This window comes from Pleurodeles waltl, chromosome 5 (assembly GCF_031143425.1).
Source record: "Pleurodeles waltl isolate 20211129_DDA chromosome 5, aPleWal1.hap1.20221129, whole genome shotgun sequence".
Lineage (NCBI taxonomy): Eukaryota > Metazoa > Chordata > Amphibia > Caudata > Salamandridae > Pleurodeles > Pleurodeles waltl.
In genome coordinates, this window is record NC_090444.1 from 537642105 (window position 1) to 537661385 (window position 19281).

The window sequence follows — 19281 nt, forward strand, 5'->3', positions numbered from 1 at the left end:
TCTTTTTCTCATTATTGGGGGAAGAGTTGATATCTTCCCTGTGTCTTGTTGGATGTACAGTCTCTTTTGTGTGTAGTCTGATTCTACACTTTGGAGCTCTTGTCCAAATCTGTGCATCTGGCCACTTATCCCTTGTTCCTCTGTGTAGGAAGGAGGTGTGGAACTTTTCGGCGCCGAGAGAGAATCTTTTTTCAGCTTCGGTACCGACTGAATTTTTGTGGCTTTCGGCTGTGTGTCTCGGTGCCGATGTTTTTCGGTGCCGGCATCTTGTTTTTGCTTCTCGGAGCCGCTATCTCGGCTCCGAGGTTGCTCCATGGCGGTCCCTCGACCGGAGTCGGGTGTCTTCGCTATGGGCGTGCCCTTTTTCGGCGCCTTCGATGGCTCGCCGGTTTTATGGGTTGAGCCATGGCCTGTTGGCAGTGGCGTCCCCTGGGCTTTTGTTTTTTCGATGGTTTTTGTTTTCGACGTCTTACTCACTGTTTGTTGTTGTTGTTCGACGTCGGAGTCTCCGGATTCTGAGTCCGGAACCGAGAATGTTTCCTCTTCGTCGTCGAAACGTTGTTTTGTCGGCGGGAACGCCATTTGTAGACGCCTGGCTCTTCGGTCCCGGAGTGTTTTTCTGGACCGGAAGGCTCGACAGGCCTCACAGGTATCCTCCTTGTGCTCGGGGGACAAGCACAAGTTACAGACCAAGTGCTGATCTGTATAAGGATACTTACTGTGACATTTTGGGCAGAAACGGAACGGGGTCCGTTCCATCGGCTTCGATGTCGCACGCGGTCGGGCCGACCAGGCCCCGATGGGGGATCGAAGCTACCCCAAAGTCTTCCGATGATCGGTGTCGATGTACCTAACTATCCCGATACCGAACGGAACAATACCGACGCTTTCTTCCGAGATTCTGACTAACTTTCCGAACCGAAACACGGAGCGAAAAGGAATACGTCCGAACCCGACAGCGGAAAAAAACAATCTAAGATGGAGTCGACGCCCATGCGCAATGGAGCCGAAGAGGGAGGAGTCCTTCGGTCCCGTGACCAAAAAAGACTTCTTCGAAGAAAAACAACTTGTAATACTCCGAGCCCAACACCAGGCAGCGGACTGTGCTAAACATGTGTATCTGCAGCAACGTATGCCATCGAACATATAGATATCTAGGGATGCAGATCCTATGCGGATCCAACAATCCCCCTGCTGTTATCTGATTGGCTGCCAACACTTCAACAAGGAAGTGCTGTCAGTCATCTTGGGACTCTGCTTCAGAAGACTCCTAGAAAAAAAGTGAAATAAAGAGAAAAGAGGCCAGGGTATGGTCATCATGAGCCCTTAGCATTGGTATAGGATGGTGGGGGCTTAGGGTGACCCTGGGTTTAGGGGTTACTCACGTACCTGGCCAGGGCTAAAAAGCTTTTTTATTTTAATAGGTCAGGTTTAAAATCTGAGGATCCCGATCCATGGATTTTCTCTGGGTAGGGAGTGGGGGGGGGGGGGGGGTTTGGGGTTTAGTCAGTTGGCCAGGGGCACTCGGGGGACTGAGAGGAGGGGACAATATCTGAAATATTTTGGGGCCGTATGACCCCCTCCGCCCAAACCTGGGGACCTCCACCGCCCCGGGGCTAACTGAGAAATGAATGCGTGCGCTCCCCCAACATCTCCCACCCTGACCCTCCTGCCCCCCGCACAGCCCCAGCGACGATCATCTCCCAGGGGCAGAGGTTAAATAATGAAGGGGGTCCGTCACGGATGCTGGCTCCTGCTATGTTCTGGGGTGCCCACCCCTGGGACATACCTGATTGCTCTTGACTTGGCAGGAGTTTTGCCAGCGCCCGCCAAGTCAAAGCAAACACTGTGCTTCCAGCAGGCAAGAGCTGTCATTCAGGCTCACCACAGTCCCACTGTATACTGTGTGCCTGTGGGGCACCCAGGACAGATAGCCAGGACCCAGGGTATGGGGTCCCTAGGACTAAAATCAGCCCAGGGTTTGGGGGAGGATGGGGGGGCGGGATTCGTCATGCAGTCCCCCTCCTCCAGGCCCCAGAAGATGGGTTCCCATGCCTGCCAACACAAGGAATACAGGTGGGCACCAGGGATGGGATCCCCTGGGGCCAAAATTGGCCGGGGGCCACATAGCCCCTTCCCCCGTGGTTCCCTCTTTAAATTGCTAAGAGTACGCACATGTGCAAATCACCTGGAAGCTGCGCCCGCACAGTCTACCTTAGTAGCATGCATATGTCTCACCCCGCCATACCCCCTTTGCAAGGATGATGCTTCTTAAAGGGCTTTTCAGTTAATTTCCCGTTTATTTTGATGGCGTGTTCTTGATGCTGAGCAATAGGAGGACATCTCCACAAATATAGAAGCACTTACTTCATATAGATAAGAGGAAGGACACTGGTTTGATGGAGATTTAACGCTTTGTAATCTTATTGGCCTCTGGCTAGGAGGATTCATGTTATCACAGAATTCTGGAAAAAGATGCACAAGGAATAAATCACATTGCTAAACACACACAAGGTCACTAGTGACATTTCCTTGGGCTCCATTACGCAGCTGTAGTGTAGAATACATACTAGCCATTTGTCCAAGTAGGCAGAAAGACCTCCACTTGGGTAGATATTTCATGCAAAGCTGTGTACTCTTGTTGGATAAAAGGGCAGGTGAAGTTCCTTTGTGGCAGAGTCATTCACTCAAGTCTTCTCGCTCTCCGGTCACGCAGTGTCTTTTTCAACCGGAACGACAGACAAGCTTCGCAGTCTTCTTCCCGATGCTTTGGAGAGACACAGCGATAACATACCACGTGTTGATGTGTATACGGCAATTTTGAGTGGCATCGAGGACAGAAGCAGAATGGAGTGCGAGCCATTAGGCTCCAGCGTGGTAGGCCTGAACAGGCCCGAGTTGGGCGCGCATGCCCAAAAGGGCGTTTTCTGACTGTACTATCGGCTCAATTACAGATGGAAACGCGATCGAAACAATATAGACGTTGAAATAGAATTATTAGAAAGTTTCTGAATCTAAAGTCTCTGAGCAAGAAGAAACTCTGCCGAACCCAACAGCGGAAAGAAAACAAATCTAACAAAGGATTCGATGCCCATGCGCACTATCACCGAAGGGAGGAGTCATTCGATCATGTGACTCGAAAAAAAGACTTCTTCGAAGAAAAACAACTTGTAACACTCGGAGCCCAACACTAGATGGCAGGATTATGTATAGCATGTGTATCTGCAGCTACACATGCCTCCGAACATATATCAATCTATTATATATATATATATATATATATATATATATATATATATGATTGATATATTACTTCTTACTGGCATTCACCAGTTGGTAGTTATAATTAGGACCTAGCTTTCATAGGAAGAGCGTTTGTTTTGCCAATAACTTTAGCGCTGCTTAACGAATCTGCACAAAGTACTGAAAACGTATACTTCAGTGGGTTCAACTGCGGTCTTAAAAGTTTTGGGGAGATCTTTCAAATGGGGGGGGGGGGGGGGCTGAGAAAAGGGTGAATGGGTCTCCCAAAACTTATTTCCCCATACATTTTCCCATTGGGATTTTGAACACGACCACAGCCCAAACCACTGGATGGAATTACACCAAAATTGGCAGAAAGCATGCTTTTTCTGATTTGGTGTAAATCAGTTCAGTAGTTTTTAAGATATTAACAGTAAAAAAAAAAAAAAAAGATATCTAGGGAAGTGGATTCTCAGTGGATCCAACTGTCACTGGGCTGATATCTGACTGGCTGCCAACACTTCCACAAGGAAGAGTTGGCAGCCATTTTGGGACTCTGCTTTTGCAAGAGTTACAGCTATTGAACTTGTAAATAGACCATGTCTTTTACCCATGTGTTGTGGAGTGGAATTGTGTGGGTTGGATTGGAATGGTTAGTTGTGGAATTGTATGGTGTGGAATTGTGTGGATTGGATTTGTGGAGTGGAATTACGTGGCATGGTTTGCAGTGGAATTATGTGGCACTGAGTTTATGGAACTATGTGGAGTCAGACTATCACGGAGTGTAATTATGTGGAATGGTATTTTGTGTTGTGGCGTGATATGCAGTGAAGAGTAATTAAGTTGGGTGCTATTGAAATTTGTGGCATGATGTGGAATTCTGTGTTGTGGATTGGCTTTATGTGGTGGATTGTGTTGAATTATGTGGTTTGGTTTTGAATTATATGGTGTGCTCTGCAAATGTGTGGAGTTGAATTGTGTGTCATAGGAATTCTTAATATCTGTCCTGCTGGCCTTTGAGGTAGGCCTGAAGTTTATTAGATGTGTTCGACCACTGAATACATGGACACTAGCACAAGTGAAAATAAATTAACATAGGTGGTTTCCAAGAGTGCTTCCAGCCGAACGAACAACACTTAAACACTCAGCAGGTTTTATTAGGAAATACTTTTTTTTAAGGCTCTAGAAGTACTGTATTGGAAAAACTGTGTACAAATGTACAGACTGTGCAAAAGAAAATCTGACAGTGTTGATGCCTCTTCTTTCTATCGTTTGTGTTGCAGAGGCAGCACATTTCTAGGCAACCTATTAATTCCATTCATACCATACTTATATAGAATAAACATGCTTATAAATAAAATTATTAGGTTGCTTCTTTTTAAAAATGAGCTTTGCGCATACTAAGTTTTTTTTTTGTTTGTTTTTAATTATTGTTTACCCATCTTAGATGGGCCAAAAGGAGAGAACAGTTGGCTCTGCCAATTCATTTTTTGCAAAAGTTAATTGAAATGCAGTATAAATAAAACTTGATTTAAGAATAACTTAAGATTGAGGTTTTAAAAGACAAATGTTTCTAAAAAAAAACAAAAAAAATAAATAAAAAAACTAAATTACCCATAATCACTTGAAGGGAAAATTATGGTCCAGACAAAATAAAAACCTCACTACCCTTACCAAAATGCTACTGGCATGGCCAACGGTTGTGCCCAGTGTACAAAGGTGCAGTGTCTGGCCTTGGTCAGGTAGGCTTTATGATCGTGAGTGCCTCAACCCTCTTCTTGTTGCCCTTTGTAAAACACTTCTATCCTAGAAATGACGTCGCACCCTCATGCCTCAGAAACACATGCTCAAAAAGCCTGGAGGTGCAACATAACAAAGAATGACTAAAGGGCCGCAATTCACCATTTCCAATTGTGCTGACGAGTTTATATGGGAAAACTGTTGAAAGACCAGGAAAACTGTGGTAACTGGGTTCTAAATTTCACCATACCACTGCGTATCCCTCAAGTACAGCAAATGAAATGCCAACACAGCATTACTACTGTTTCTATGCTGCCTCATACTCACAACCAGCCTTGTGAATCCAAGTGGCTGCCCAGTGCCCGCAGGAGTCATGGTTTAGAGACACCGCCTCTCCCTAATGCTGGCTTTACTGTTCTTCTGCTATGGCTATAAAAGGATAGGGCCAATGGGAAGCATTGATGCTGTCAGCAAATCAAAAGACGTAAATAGTGATGTTACTGTCATACACTAAAGAAATATTAAAGGGCTGAAAAAAAAAGAATTCTTAAAAAAAAGCGTGAAGATCTCAAAATGTATTTTAGTGACGGTCCAGCATATAGGTGATGCCGCATTGCGCACCGTTATGCAACAACTGCTGTCCACCTCACAAGTTATGCACATAAATTTAATTACTGATATTTGTCAAGCTTTCTGCGTCACACATTTTCATAGAGTATTTTTTATTTTTATTTTTAAATTTAAGACAATGTGTGCTTACATTTTATTTTAAACATAACTTTTTAGTACGTAAAAAATATATGAACAAGGTGAACGTAATGTACTGAAGAGTTGAGGATTCGTCCTGTGAGAAGATGGCGCTGTGAATGATCTGTATTGCCGAACCTCAGTCATGGCAGCCTGTGCTTGCTCCCTCCAGACGGAGGGGTTGTGCAGAACGGAGCATGCGTATTTTTCAAGAACACCAAAACAAATGAAATGGCTTTAAGCCCATAAGAGATGTATACTAAAGTATACAAGATGTTGTACGCTTACGCTAGACCTAAAAAAATGTGGTCTCTTTACTTTGCCTCTTGGTGGGCCAGGTCGCGGGGGCAGAGGTGGGTGAAAAAAAAGAGGGAGCAGCGCACAGGAGGCTGCCCTCCTAGGGCTTACTGATGCCCCAAGGACCGCCTCCTCCCCAAGGCAAATGCATTGAAATTAATGCAGGGAGGGCCACAATGCCCCCTGCATTAAAAATAATGTGTGTGGCACACGGGCCTCCCGCAGCCCCGAGACTGCCACCTCTCTGAGGCAAAATCAGTCTGCACAGCTGGGGGGCCAGGGGGGTTCGTGGGGCAGATGACTTATTTCAAGTGATTTTATATTTAGGTGACAATGTCAAGAGGTTATTACTTGAATATACAAAACAATCCCATTGGCTTTGTCAATTAGTCAGGATATCATTGCAATATCTGTCAATAAACATTTAAATAAAGCATTTGTAATAAAAAAAACATTAAACGTGTTGGAGTCTTTTAAATTCCCCACACCAAATAATGCAGCCATAAGACCAACCACAAGGGGTTCATGCATTCCCTAGCTGAAGATCAAAGTCTTCGGCTCTGGGAAATCTTCAAAATATCATTAATCCTTCTTGGGATCATTTTTATAGACCCCAGGAAACATAGGTTTAAGTTTTTTCCAAGTACTTCTTGGGCTCCATGCATCCCCCCTCAAAACACATAACAAGTTGATGTTGCCCCCGTTTACACTGGGGCTCCACCATGGTGTAAAATAAGTAAATTTACCATGAAGGGCATTATGAGGCACTCATTGCCAGGAGCTGTCATTTTATGAAGGAGATCCTTCAGACACTCATTAAATATTATTTCCCCTCTATGCAATTTTCATTTGTGTTTTGTGGCTGTCCTAGTCCCACTCTGGACATCCATAGTTAACTGTACTAGAAACTCCAAGCAAACAGCCTGATTCCATGAGGCCAAGCAGAATCAGGCCACACACAAGCAAAAATTAAGTGGGTGCACCGCCTCGGTCCAATCCAGGGCACTCATTGCATGTTTCAGCCGAAGCCAGCTATGCTCCCAAACAACCAACCCAGAGAAATTCTGTGGGGACTGGTGTGCCCGGACCCAATGCTCAATGAAGTTCAGGTGGGAAGGGGGGTGGTCGAGAGGCATGGGTTCTTGAGAACGTACAGTGGCGCAGGGATTTGGGGGGGGGGGGGGGGTTGGGGGAGGAAATCATTCATGCCATCCTTCACCATAAAAAATATTTTTAGCCCTAAAGGGATATTCCGCAGGGCCATATATCGGCTCAGGAAGCTGGCCATATGTACCCCTCCTCTCTAAATATTTTTTTAAAAATTGTACCTGTGAAGTGCTAACAATAATCTACGTTTTGGCACGTGGGTTTCATTTGGAACCCCTAACCAAGCCAAGGATAGGGGGTAGTCAGGATATGCCTACCCTGCCCCTGTGTTTTTTTTTTTTTTTTTGTTTTTTTTTTTTACTTTTTTCAGCGCGGGAATTAAAATGGCTGCAGCAGCATCTTAGTTGATGTTGTGGCAGCCAATTGTACCTGATATTTTTATCTATTGGACCTGCGGATCCCTCGTGCGGAGAAAAAAGTATACATTTTCAACTTTTAAGTCTCAAAAACTACTGAATGTGTTTACATAAGATCTCAAAAAGCATGCTTTCTGGATCAAGATTTACCTTTCTACCAAATCTGGGGTAGTTCCATTCAGCTGTTTTAGGGTATCACTGTTCAATTTTCCTATGGAAAATGGCATGGGGAAACAAGTTTTTTTTGGGAAAGTTTTGTGAAGATTCATGAAACGGCATCAAAATTATCAAACCAAAACATCAATATCCTTAGGAAAAATAGTTCTAACTATAACTACAATGTGGTTACTGAATATTTATTGGGGGGGGGGGAGCAATTATGATTACTTTCTTGTGGATTTTAGTGGTATAATAAGTTCACAACTGAAAAAATAAAGACTTCTTTCCTTAACACCAAGCGTAATCTTAGTGACTAGTTACCAAGTGAAATAAAAATTCTGAAACAATCTGTTTAAATAAAAGTGCTTATGAAGATTGATGTCGGATAAAAACAAAGTTAACAACAAACATCTGAGTCCTAAGGTACCACTGTCTGGCTAGCAACAGATCCTTCTTCCACATAGCACAGTACATGAAAATTTTAATCAGTCAAAACTAATTCCACAAAAATAAAGTATTACTGCAGGCCCTAGAGGAGTTGATTAGTTAAGACATTACTAAAAATGTAATGAAAAAACGATGCCTAAAAAAGGGCATGCCTTACCAAAAAAAAAAAAAAAATTGACTACACACACAAGATGTAAAACCATAATCTAATTCCATCACAGGATGTAGATTATATCAACCGTACTACAAATAAAACAGATAAAGCTATTTTTATTCCCCTAAAATTTGAGACACTCAAAAGCAGCAAAACAGAAATAACGTATTTTTAAAAACTATTACAATATCTTTTTATATGTTAACTATTAAAATATCTGTTCTTACACTTATTTAACCAACACAGATTAATGAAAAATATAAGCATGTCCACTTGTTTCCACCTTACATACAATTTCTTATTCCTCCAAAGCCTCGGATTAAGGACTGCAGTTTTTAAAATCCTTGAGTCACAAAATGAAAATATCCTTTCAGGCAACTCTTCCTCATAATACACACTTCTGACAGCATAGCCCTCAACTGCCTCATGACGTACTTAGGAAGTAACCAAGACCAAAGTTTTAAATTGGTTTTAGGTCAGCTTTCGCAAGATATCCTGTTATATTTTCATAAAAACATTGAGGTATCCCTGAAAAAGGTTCCTAAACAGAAGTGAGAGCTGCTTACAACTATGCAACCTATCACAAACATTGTCAGGGACAATAAGGATTAATCTTAAAGAATATTTGTATGTAGTACAACTTTAAGTGGTACAGAGAATTCCACACTCCTATGAAAAGAAGAAAATTCTGTCAAATTGTAATCAACAAAAACGCACCGAGATGCTCTCTGATGACAAGCGAACAGCAGCCTTTGAGAAACATCCACATTACTACTTCATCACCGTGGTGGATTTTAACAACCTAAACATGACGAATCTAACAAAAAAGTTGTAATTGTTAGTGATTAGCTTCTGAAACTCCAAAATAAAAAACAACTAGGAATAAATAACAACATTTGTTTACCTTTTTCCACTTTATCTTCAGATGTATTTGCCAAAAGAGGTGCCGTGAGAACATGCATGCAGTGGTTGTAGAAGAAATTCAGAAACTCACTTTTTTCAGTTTTCTGGAAAGGAAACAAAGAAATATATAATATTTTAAGCAATGAAAATTACATATAAAAAGCTTACAACTCAACACAATCACTCAACTACATTTCCACAGTACATGCACATTTGTAGTACATGAAAACAAGTATGTATGTTGCTTATTTCAACATATTTTAAGAATCACTGCAAAAACGTTTAATGGCAATACTTATTGAAATTACATTTAGATTTTCTCAAATGAATTAAAACATTAAAGATTCTTTACCCATTTGAATTTTCTTACATTAGCTGTGGCTAACATGTTCTCAGGATCTATCAGAGTACGCAAAAGTCCCATTAACTGTACAGCTCCTCCAAGCTCTGGATCAGCATCACATATCATTTGTTCAATAACTACATTGATGAGCAGAATATCCTATAAAAAAGCAATGCATGAGCAGGTTAATAAAGTTAAAGGACAAAGTGTTTTATCTTGTGTAATTACCCACACTACAAAAGGAATATATGCACCCTAACACAAGTACAAAATAATGCACAGACGTTGTATCACAAGGCATTTTAAAGTTAGTGACTTCGGAAGGATAGATCATTTCTTCAGCAGATTAGGAGAAAAAAAGGTAGCCGTCAGGCTCAGTCATGTGCATCAGGGGCACAGACATGCATTGAAGCACCAAGCAGAAGTAGAAATGTCCCTGCCATGGGAATAACACGTCCCAACCCAACAGCAGAAAGAAAACAATCTAACAATGCCCATGCGCAGGATGACCGAGAGGAGTCATCATTCAATCCTGTGACTCCAAAAAGACTTTGTAAGGAAATGCCTCCTTGGCATGGTTGCCCCCTGACTTTTTACCTTTTCTGATGCTATGTTTACAATTGAAAGTGTGCTGAGGCCTGCTAACCAGGCCCCAGCACCAGTGTTCTTTCCCTAACCTGTACTTTTGTACCCACAATTGGCAGACCCTGGCATCCAGATAAGTCCCTTGTAACTGGTACTTCTAGTACCAAGGGCCCTGATGCCAAGGAAGGTCTCTAAGGGCTGCAGCATGTCTTATGCCACCCTGGAGACCTCTCACTCAGCACAGACACACTGCTTGCCAGCTTGGGTGTGCTAGTGAGGACAAAACGAGTAAGTCGACATGGCACTCCCCTCAGGGTGCCATGCCAGCCTCTCACTGCCTATGCAGTATAGGTAAGACACCCCTCTAGCAGGCCTTACAGCCCTAAGGCAGGGTGCACTATACCATAGGTGAGGGTACCAGTGCATGAGCATGGTACCCCTACAGTGTCTAAACAAAACCTTAGACATTGTAAGTGCAGGGTAGCCATAAGAGTATATGGTCTGGGAGTTTGTCAAACACGAACTCCACAGCACCATAATGGCTACACTGAAAACTGGGAAGTTTGGTATCAAACTTCTCAGCACAATAAATGCACACTGATGCCAGTGTACATTTTATTGCAAAATACACCCCAGAGGGCACCTTAGAGGTGCCCCCTGAAACTTAACCGACTGTGTAAAGAAATGGCTCCCTGTTGCAGTTACCCCCCCACTTTTTGCCTGATACTGATGCTGACTTGACTAAGAAGTGTGCTGGGACCCTGCTAACCAGGCCCCAGCACCAGTGTTCCTTCACCTAAAATGTACCATTGTATCCACAATTGGCACACCCTGGCATTCAGATAAGTCCCTTGTAAACTGGTACTTCTAGTACCAAGGGCCCTGATGCCAAGGAAAGGTCTCTAAGGGCTGCAGCATGTCTTATGCCACCCTAGAGACCCCTCACTCAGCACAGACACACTGCTTACAAGCCTGTGTGTGCTAGTGAGAACAAAATGAGTAAGTCGACATGGCACTCCCCTCAGGGTGCCATGCCAGCCTCTCACTGCCTATGCAGTATAGGTAAGACACCCCTCTAGCAGGCCTTACAGCCCTAAGGCAGGGTGCACTATACCATAGGTGAGGGTACCAGTGCATGAGCATGGTACCCCTACAGTGTCTAAACAAAACCTTAGACATTGTAAGTGCAGGGTAGCCAGAAGAGTATATGGTCTGGGAGCCTGTCAAACACGAACTCCACAGCACCATAATGGCTACACTGAAAACTGGGAAGTTTGGTATCAAACTTCTCAGCACAATAAATGCACACTGATGCCAGTGTACATTTTATTGTAAAATACACCCCAGAGGGCACCTTAGAGGTGCCCCCTGAAGCTTAACCGACTACCTGTGTAGGCTGACTAGTTTTAGCAGCCTGCCACAAACCGAGACATGTTGCTGGCCCCATGGGGAGAGTGCCTTTGTCACTCTGAGGCCAGTAACAAAGCCTGCACTGGGTGGAGATGCTAACACCTCCCCCAGGCAGGAATTGTCACACCTGGCGGTGAGCCTCAAAGGCTCACCTCCTTTGTGCCAACCCAGCAGGACACTCCAGCTAGTGGAGTTGCCCGCCCCCTCCGGCCAGGCCCCACTTTTGGCGGCAAGGCCGGAGAAAATAATGAGAAAAACAAGGAGGAGTCACTGGCCAGTCAGGACAGCCCCTAAGGTGTCCTGAGCTGAGGTGACTCTGACTTTTAGAAATCCTCCATCTTGCAGATGGAGGATTCCCCCAATAGGGTTAGGATTGTGACCCCCTCCCCTTGGGAGGAGGCACAAAGAGGGTGTACCCACCCTCAGGGCTAGTAGCTATTGGCTACTAACCCCCCAGACCTAAACACGCCCTTAAATTTAGTATTTAAGGGCTACCCTGAACCCTAGAAAACCAGATTCCTGCAACTACAAGAAGAAGGACTGCCCAGCTGAAAACCCCTGCAGCGGAAGACCAGAAGACGACAACTGCCTTGGCTCCAGAAACTCACCGGCCTGTCTCCTGCCTTCCAAAGATCCTGCTCCAGCGACGCCTTCCAAAGGGACCAGCGACCTCGACATCCTCTGAGGACTGCCCCTGCTTCGAAAAGACAAGAAACTCCCGAGGACAGCGGACCTGCTCCAAGAAAAGCTGCAACTTTGTTTCCAGCAGCTTTAAAGAACCCTGCAAGCTCCCCGCAAGAAGCGTGAGACTTGCAACACTGCACCCGGCGACCCCGACTCGGCTGGTGGCGATCCAACACCTCAGGAGGGACCCCAGGACTACTCTGATACTGTGAGTACCAAAACCTGTCCCCCCTGAGCCCCCACAGCGCCGCCTGCAGAGGGAATCCCGAGGCTTCCCCTGACCGCGACTCTTTGAACCTAAAGTCCCGACGCCTGGGAGAGACCCTGCACCCGCAGCCCCCAGGACCTGAAGGACCGGACTTTCACTGGAGAAGTGACCCCCAGGAGTCCCTCTCCCTTGCCCAAGTGGAGGTTTCCCCGAGGAACCCCCCCCTTGCCTGCCTGCAGCGCTGAAGAGATCCCGAGATCTCTCATAGACTAACATTGCGAACCCGACGCTTGTTTCTACCCTGCACCCGGCTGCCCCCGCGCCGCTGAGGGTGAAATTTCTGTGTGGACTTGTGTCCCCCCCGGTGCCCTACAAAACCCCCCTGGTCTGCCCTCCGAAGACGCGGGTACTTACCTGCAAGCAGACCGGAACCGGGGCACCCCCTTCTCTCCATTCTAGCCTATGCGTTTTGGGCACCACTTTGAACTCTGCACCTGACCGGCCCTGAGCTGCTGGTGTGGTGACTTTGGGGTTGCTCTGAACCCCCAACGGTGGGCTACCTTGGACCAAGAACTAAGCCCTGTAAGTGTCTTACTTACCTGGTTAACCTAACAAATACTTACCTCCCCTAGGAACTGTGAAAATTGCACTGTGTCCACTTTTAAAACAGCTATTTGTGAATAACTTGAAAAGTATACATGCAATTTTGATGATTTGAAGTTCCTAAAGTACTTACCTGCAATACCTTTCGAATGAGATATTACATGTAGAATTTGAACCTGTGGTTCTTAAAATAAACTAAGAAAAGATATTTTTCTATATAAAAACCTATTGGCTGGATTTGTCTCTGAGTGTGTGTACCTTATTTATTGTCTATGTGTATGTACAACAAATGCTTAACACTACTCCTTGGATAAGCCTACTGCTCGACCACACTACCACAAAATAGAGCATTAGTATTATCTCTTTTTGCCACTATCTTACCTCTAAGGGGAACCCTTGGACTCTGTGCATACTATTCCTTACTTTGAAATAGTGCATACAGAGCCAACTTCCTACATTGGTGGCAGCGGTGGGATACAAGACTTTGCATTTGCTGGACTACTCAGCCAATACCTGATCACACGACAAATTCCAAAATTGTCATTAGAAATTCATTTTTTGCAATTTGAAATTTTTCTAAATTCTTAAAAGTCCTGCTAGGGCCTTGTGTGTTAAGTCCCTGTTTAGCATTGTCTTTTAGAGTTTAAAAGTTTGTTAAAGGTTTGAAATTAGATTCTAGAAACAGTTTTAGATTCTTTAAAAAGTCTTCCAACTTTTAGCAAAATAATGTCTGATACAGAGATGAATGTGGTGGAACTCGACACCACACCTTACCTCCATCTTAAGATGAGGGAGCTAAGGTCTCTCTGTAATATAAAGAAAATAACCATTGGCTCCAGACCTACCAAAATTCAGCTCCAGGAGCTGTTGGCAGAGTTTGAAAAAGCCAACCCCTCTGAGGATGACTTCACAGAGGAAGAAATTAGTGACTTGGAGGGCAATTCCCCCCTTCCAGTCCTAAATAGGGAGACCAGGGCCTCTCAAGCCCTGTCTCCAAAAATGATAGTCAGAAATGTTGCTTCCCTCACAGGAGGGTCCAGCATTTCTGAAATCACTGAGGATGCTCTCAGTGAAGATGACCCCCTGTTAGCCAGGATGGTCAAAAGATTGGCTTTGGAAAAGCAGCTCCTAGCCATAGAAAGGGAAAGAAAAGAGATGGGCCTAGGTCCCATCGATGGTGGCAGCAACTTAAATAGGGTCAGAGATTCTCCTGACATCCTAAAAATCCCCAAAGGGATTGTAACAAAATATGAAGATGGTGATGACATCACCAAATGGTTCACAGCTTTTGAGAGGGCTTGTGTAACCAGAAAAGTAAACAGATCTCACTGGGGTGCTCTCCTTTGGGAAATGTTCACTGGAAAGTGTAGGGATAGACTCCTCACACTCTCTGGAAAAGATGCAGAATCTTATGACCTCATGAAGGGTACCCTGATTGAGGGCTTTGGATTCTCCACTGAGGAGTATAGAATTAGATTCAGGGGGGCTCAAAAATCCTCGAGCCAGACCTGGGTTGATTTTGTAGACTACTCAGTAAAAACACTAGATGGTTGGTTAACTGGAAATGAAGTGTGTGACTATGTTGGGCTTTATAATTTGTTTATGAAACAACACATTTTAAGTAACTGCTTCAATGAAAAGTTGCATCAGTATCTGGTAGACCTAGGTCCAATTTCTCCCCAAGAATTGGGAAAGAAGGCAGACCACTGGGTCAAGACTAGAGTAACCAAAACTTCCACTGGGGGTGACCAAAAGAAAGGGGTTACAAAAACTCCCCAGGAGAAAGTGGGTGACACTAGAAACAAAGAAAAAGTGTCCTCTGTAGGCCCCCAAAAACCAGAACAGGTGGGTGGGCCCCAAGACACAACCCAAAACAAAGGTGGGTACCAGGGTAAGAACTGGGATGCCACTAAGGCATGGTGCCACAACTGTAAACAGTCTGGGCACCACACCAAGGACACTTCTTGTCCCAAAAACAAACCCCAGAACAAAATTCCAGGGGTAACCAGTGTAGCCATGGGAGATGACCCCTCAGATGAGGAGGTCTTCCTAGCCTTCAACTGGAAACAGGGCCCAACAGGTGAGTTGGAGATTCCAGAGGGAAGTAGACACTTCCACCACCTACTGGTGAATGGAATCCCAACCACTGCCCTGAGAGACACTTGTGCCAGTCACACTATTGTGCATGACAGGCTGGTGCTCTCAAACCAGTACATCCCAGGTGAGACTGCCAGGGTAAGAGTTAGCCTAGACAGGGTCACTAAGAGGCCTGTGGCTTTAGTGCCCATAGAAGTGGGTGGCACTCTTAGCTGGAGAAGGGTAGTAGTCAGTACAGACCTCCCCCTTGATTGTCTCCTTGGAAATGACTACCCAGAGGTTAGTCGGAGCCCAAGAGAGGAACTGGTCCAGTGCCAGTCCTCTCCCAAGGATTCTGGAAGTCCTGCCTCTGCAGTAAATGCAAGCAGGCCCCAGAAGAAGAAGAAAAGAAAACAGAGTAGGAAGGGTGGACAACCTTTAGCCAAGGTTACAGCAAGCCAAGGAGATTCTGCTCCAGTAGGGGAGAACTCCAAAAATGGCCCTGATAAAGTCCAACCTGACCCACAAGAAGTCCTGGCTAGTCAGGCAACTGTTAAACCTGAGTGGGTGGCTCCTCAGCTAACAGAAGAAAGAGTGGAAGAAGGGTGTTTACTACAAGATGTGGTAACCCCCCACTCCAATACAGCAGACAGGCAACCTGAACCCAAAGAAGCCTGTAACTTAGCCCCTTCCCTTTTAGGTGAAGAGCTAAAGGTGTGGTTCTGGGCACTGACAGCTGTCAGTGGCCTCTGCTGGGTGTTAGCCTTTATGGCTGCACTATCCTTAGCATGGTGGTCTGACCCCATGCCAAATAGCAAGTTAGGCCCCCTGACCCTATTGGTCATGGTGGGGTTACTCCAGCTCTGGGTAACCTCTCTGGGTAAGCTAGGGGTGACCCTGGCCAAGATAAGGGTAGCAGAGGTGGACACCTCTAAGACCAAAATAGAAAGAATGGGTGGAGACATTGAAGAGGCAGACAAGAGGCAATTCAGACTAGGTCCTATCACTGTGGAAGTGGGTCAGTTCCCCAAAGGGAATGACCTGAACAGAAGGATGTAAGGCAGAGTAGGCCCTGCAACTAACCAGCCTATTTCTCCTACTCTTCCTCGCCTGACAGACTAGGAAGACTCTCCCAGCTTGGGCTGAGTCTCCTGGCCTGTAGGCTGGGGGGGGCTTGTGTAAAGAAATGGCTCCCTGTTGCAGTTACCCCCCCACTTTTTGCCTGATACTGATGCTGACTTGACTAAGAAGTGTGCTGGGACCCTGCTAACCAGGCCCCAGCACCAGTGTTCCTTCACCTAAAATGTACCATTGTATCCACAATTGGCACACCCTGGCATTCAGATAAGTCCCTTGTAAACTGGTACTTCTAGTACCAAGGGCCCTGATGCCAAGGAAAGGTCTCTAAGGGCTGCAGCATGTCTTATACCACCCTAGAGACCCCTCACTCAGCACAGACACACTGCTTACAAGCCTGTGTGTGCTAGTGAGAACAAAATGAGTAAGTCGACATGGCACTCCCCTCAGGGTGCCATGCCAGCCTCTCACTGCCTATGCAGTATAGGTAAGACACCCCTCTAGCAGGCCTTACAGCCCTAAGGCAGGGTGCACTATACCATAGGTGAGGGTACCAGTGCATGAGCATGGTACCCCTACAGTGTCTAAACAAAACCTTAGACATTGTAAGTGCAGGGTAGCCAGAAGAGTATATGGTCTGGGAGCCTGTCAAACACGAACTCCACAGCACCATAATGGCTACACTGAAAACTGGGAAGTTTGGTATCAAACTTCTCAGCACAATAAATGCACACTGATGCCAGTGTACATTTTATTGTAAAATACACCCCAGAGGGCACCTTAGAGGTGCCCCCTGAAGCTTAACCGACTACCTGTGTAGGCTGACTAGTTTTAGCAGCCTGCCACAAACCGAGACATGTTGCTGGCCCCATGGGGAGAGTGCCTTTGTCACTCTGAGGCCAGTAACAAAGCCTGCACTGGGTGGAGATGCTAACACCTCCCCCAGGCAGGAATTGTCACACCTGGCGGTGAGCCTCAAAGGCTCACCTCCTTTGTGCCAACCCAGCAGGACACTCCAGCTAGTGGAGTTGCCCGCCCCCTCCGGCCAGGCCCCACTTTTGGCGGCAAGGCCGGAGAAAATAATGAGAAAAACAAGGAGGAGTCACTGGCCAGTCAGGACAGCCCCTAAGGTGTCCTGAGCTGAGGTGACTCTGACTTTTAGAAATCCTCCATCTTGCAGATGGAGGATTCCCCCAATAGGGTTAGGATTGTGACCCCCTCCCCTTGGGAGGAGGCACAAAGAGGGTGTACCCACCCTCAGGGCTAGTAGCCATTGGCTACTAACCCCCCAGACCTAAACACGCCCTTAAATTTAGTATTTAAGGGCTACCCTGAACCCTAGAAAACCAGATTCCTGCAACTACAAGAAGAAGGACTGCCCAGCTGAAAACCCCTGCAGCGGAAGACCAGAAGACGACAACTGCCTTGGCTCCAGAAACTCACCGGCCTGTCTCCTGCCTTCCAAAGATCCTGCTCCAGCGACGCCTTCCAAAGGGACCAGCGACCTCGACATCCTCTGAGGACTGCCCCTGCTTCGAAAAGACAAGAAACTCCCGAGGACAGCGGACCTGCTCCAAGAAAAGCTGCAACTTTGTTTCCAGCAGCTTTAAAGAACCCTGCAAGCTCCCCGCAAGAAGCGTGAGACTTGCAACACTGCACCCGGCGACCCCGACTCGGCTGGTGGCGATCCAACACCTCAGGAGGGACCCCAGGACTACTCTGATACTGTGAGTACCAAAACCTGTCCCCCCTGAGCCCCCACAGCGCCGCCTGCAGAGGGAATCCCGAGGCTTCCCCTGACCGCGACTCTTTGAACCTAAAGTCCCGACGCCTGGGAGAGACCCTGCACCCGCAGCCCCCAGGACCTGAAGGACCGGACTTTCACTGGAGAAGTGACCCCCAGGAGTCCCTCTCCCTTGCCCAAGTGGAGGTTTCCCCGAGGAACCCCCCCCTTGCCTGCCTGCAGCGCTGAAGAGATCCCGAGATCTCTCATAGACTAACATTGCGAACCCGACGCTTGTTTCTACACTGCACCCGGCCGCCCCCGCGCCGCTGAGGGTGAAATTTCTGTGTGGACTTGTGTCCCCCCCGGTGCCCTACAAAACCCCCCTGGTCTGCCCTCCGAAGACGCGGGTACTTACCTGCAAGCAGACCGGAACCGGGGCACCCCCTTCTCTCCATTCTAGCCTATGCGTTTTGGGCAGCACTTTGAACTCTGCACCTGACCGGCCCTGAGCTGCTGGTGTGGTGACTTTGGGGTTGCTCTGAACCCCCAACGGTGGGCTACCTTGGACCAAGAACTAAGCCCTGTAAGTGTCTTACTTACCTGGTTAACCTAACAAATACTTACCTCCCCTAGGAACTGTGAAAATTGCACTGTGTCCACTTTTAAAACAGCTATTTGTGAATAACTTGAAAAGTATACATGCAATTTTGATGATTTGAAGTTCCTAAAGTACTTACCTGCAATACCTTTCGAATGAGATATTACATGTAGAATTTGAACCTGAGGTTCTTAAAATAAACTAAGAAAAGATATTTTTCTATATAAAAACCTATTGGCTGGATTTGTCTCTGAGTGTGTGTACCTCATTTATTGTCTATGTGTATGTACAACAAATGCTTAACACTACTCCTTGGATAAGCCTACTGCTCGACCACACTACCACAAAATAGAGCATTAGTATTATCTCTTTTTGCCACTATCTTACCTCTAAGGGGAACCCTTGGACTCTGTGCATACTATTCCTTACTTTGAAATAGTGCATACAGAGCCAACTTCCTACAGACTGTCTGTGTAGGCTGACTAGTTCCAGCAGCCTGCCACACTAGAGACATGTTGCTGGCCCCATGGGGAGAGTGCCTTTGTCACTCTGAGGCCACTAACAAAGCCTGCACTGGGTGGAGATGCTAACACCTCCCCCAGGCAGGAGCTGTGACACCTGGCGGTGAGCCTCAAAGGCTCACCCCTTTGTCACAGCCCAGCAGGGCACTCCAGCTTAGTGGAGTTGCCCGCCCCCTCCGGCCACGGCCCCCACTTTTGGCGGCAAGGCTGGAGGGAACAAAGAAAGCAACAAGGAGG

The 19281-nt window shown here is 46.2% G+C and overlaps 1 protein-coding gene across 7 annotated transcripts in view; it reads right to left on the bottom strand.

Moving 5' to 3' along the window:
* Positions 1-19281, bottom strand: part of PPP4R3B (protein phosphatase 4 regulatory subunit 3B) — a 428645-nt gene that overhangs the window by 230383 nt on the left and 178981 nt on the right. For 4 of the 7 annotated variants that reach the window (XM_069234360.1, XM_069234358.1, XM_069234363.1 and 1 more), the window contains exons 8-9: positions 9584-9715; positions 9215-9317 (exon numbers count right to left, since the gene is read on the bottom strand). In XM_069234360.1, the coding sequence (XP_069090461.1) occupies positions 9215-9317; positions 9584-9715 (235 nt within the window). Of the gene's footprint in view, positions 1-9214; positions 9318-9565; positions 9716-19281 lie in introns of all 7 variants that reach the window. The other 3 variants (XM_069234359.1, XM_069234357.1, XM_069234361.1) reach the window with 1 other exon arrangement.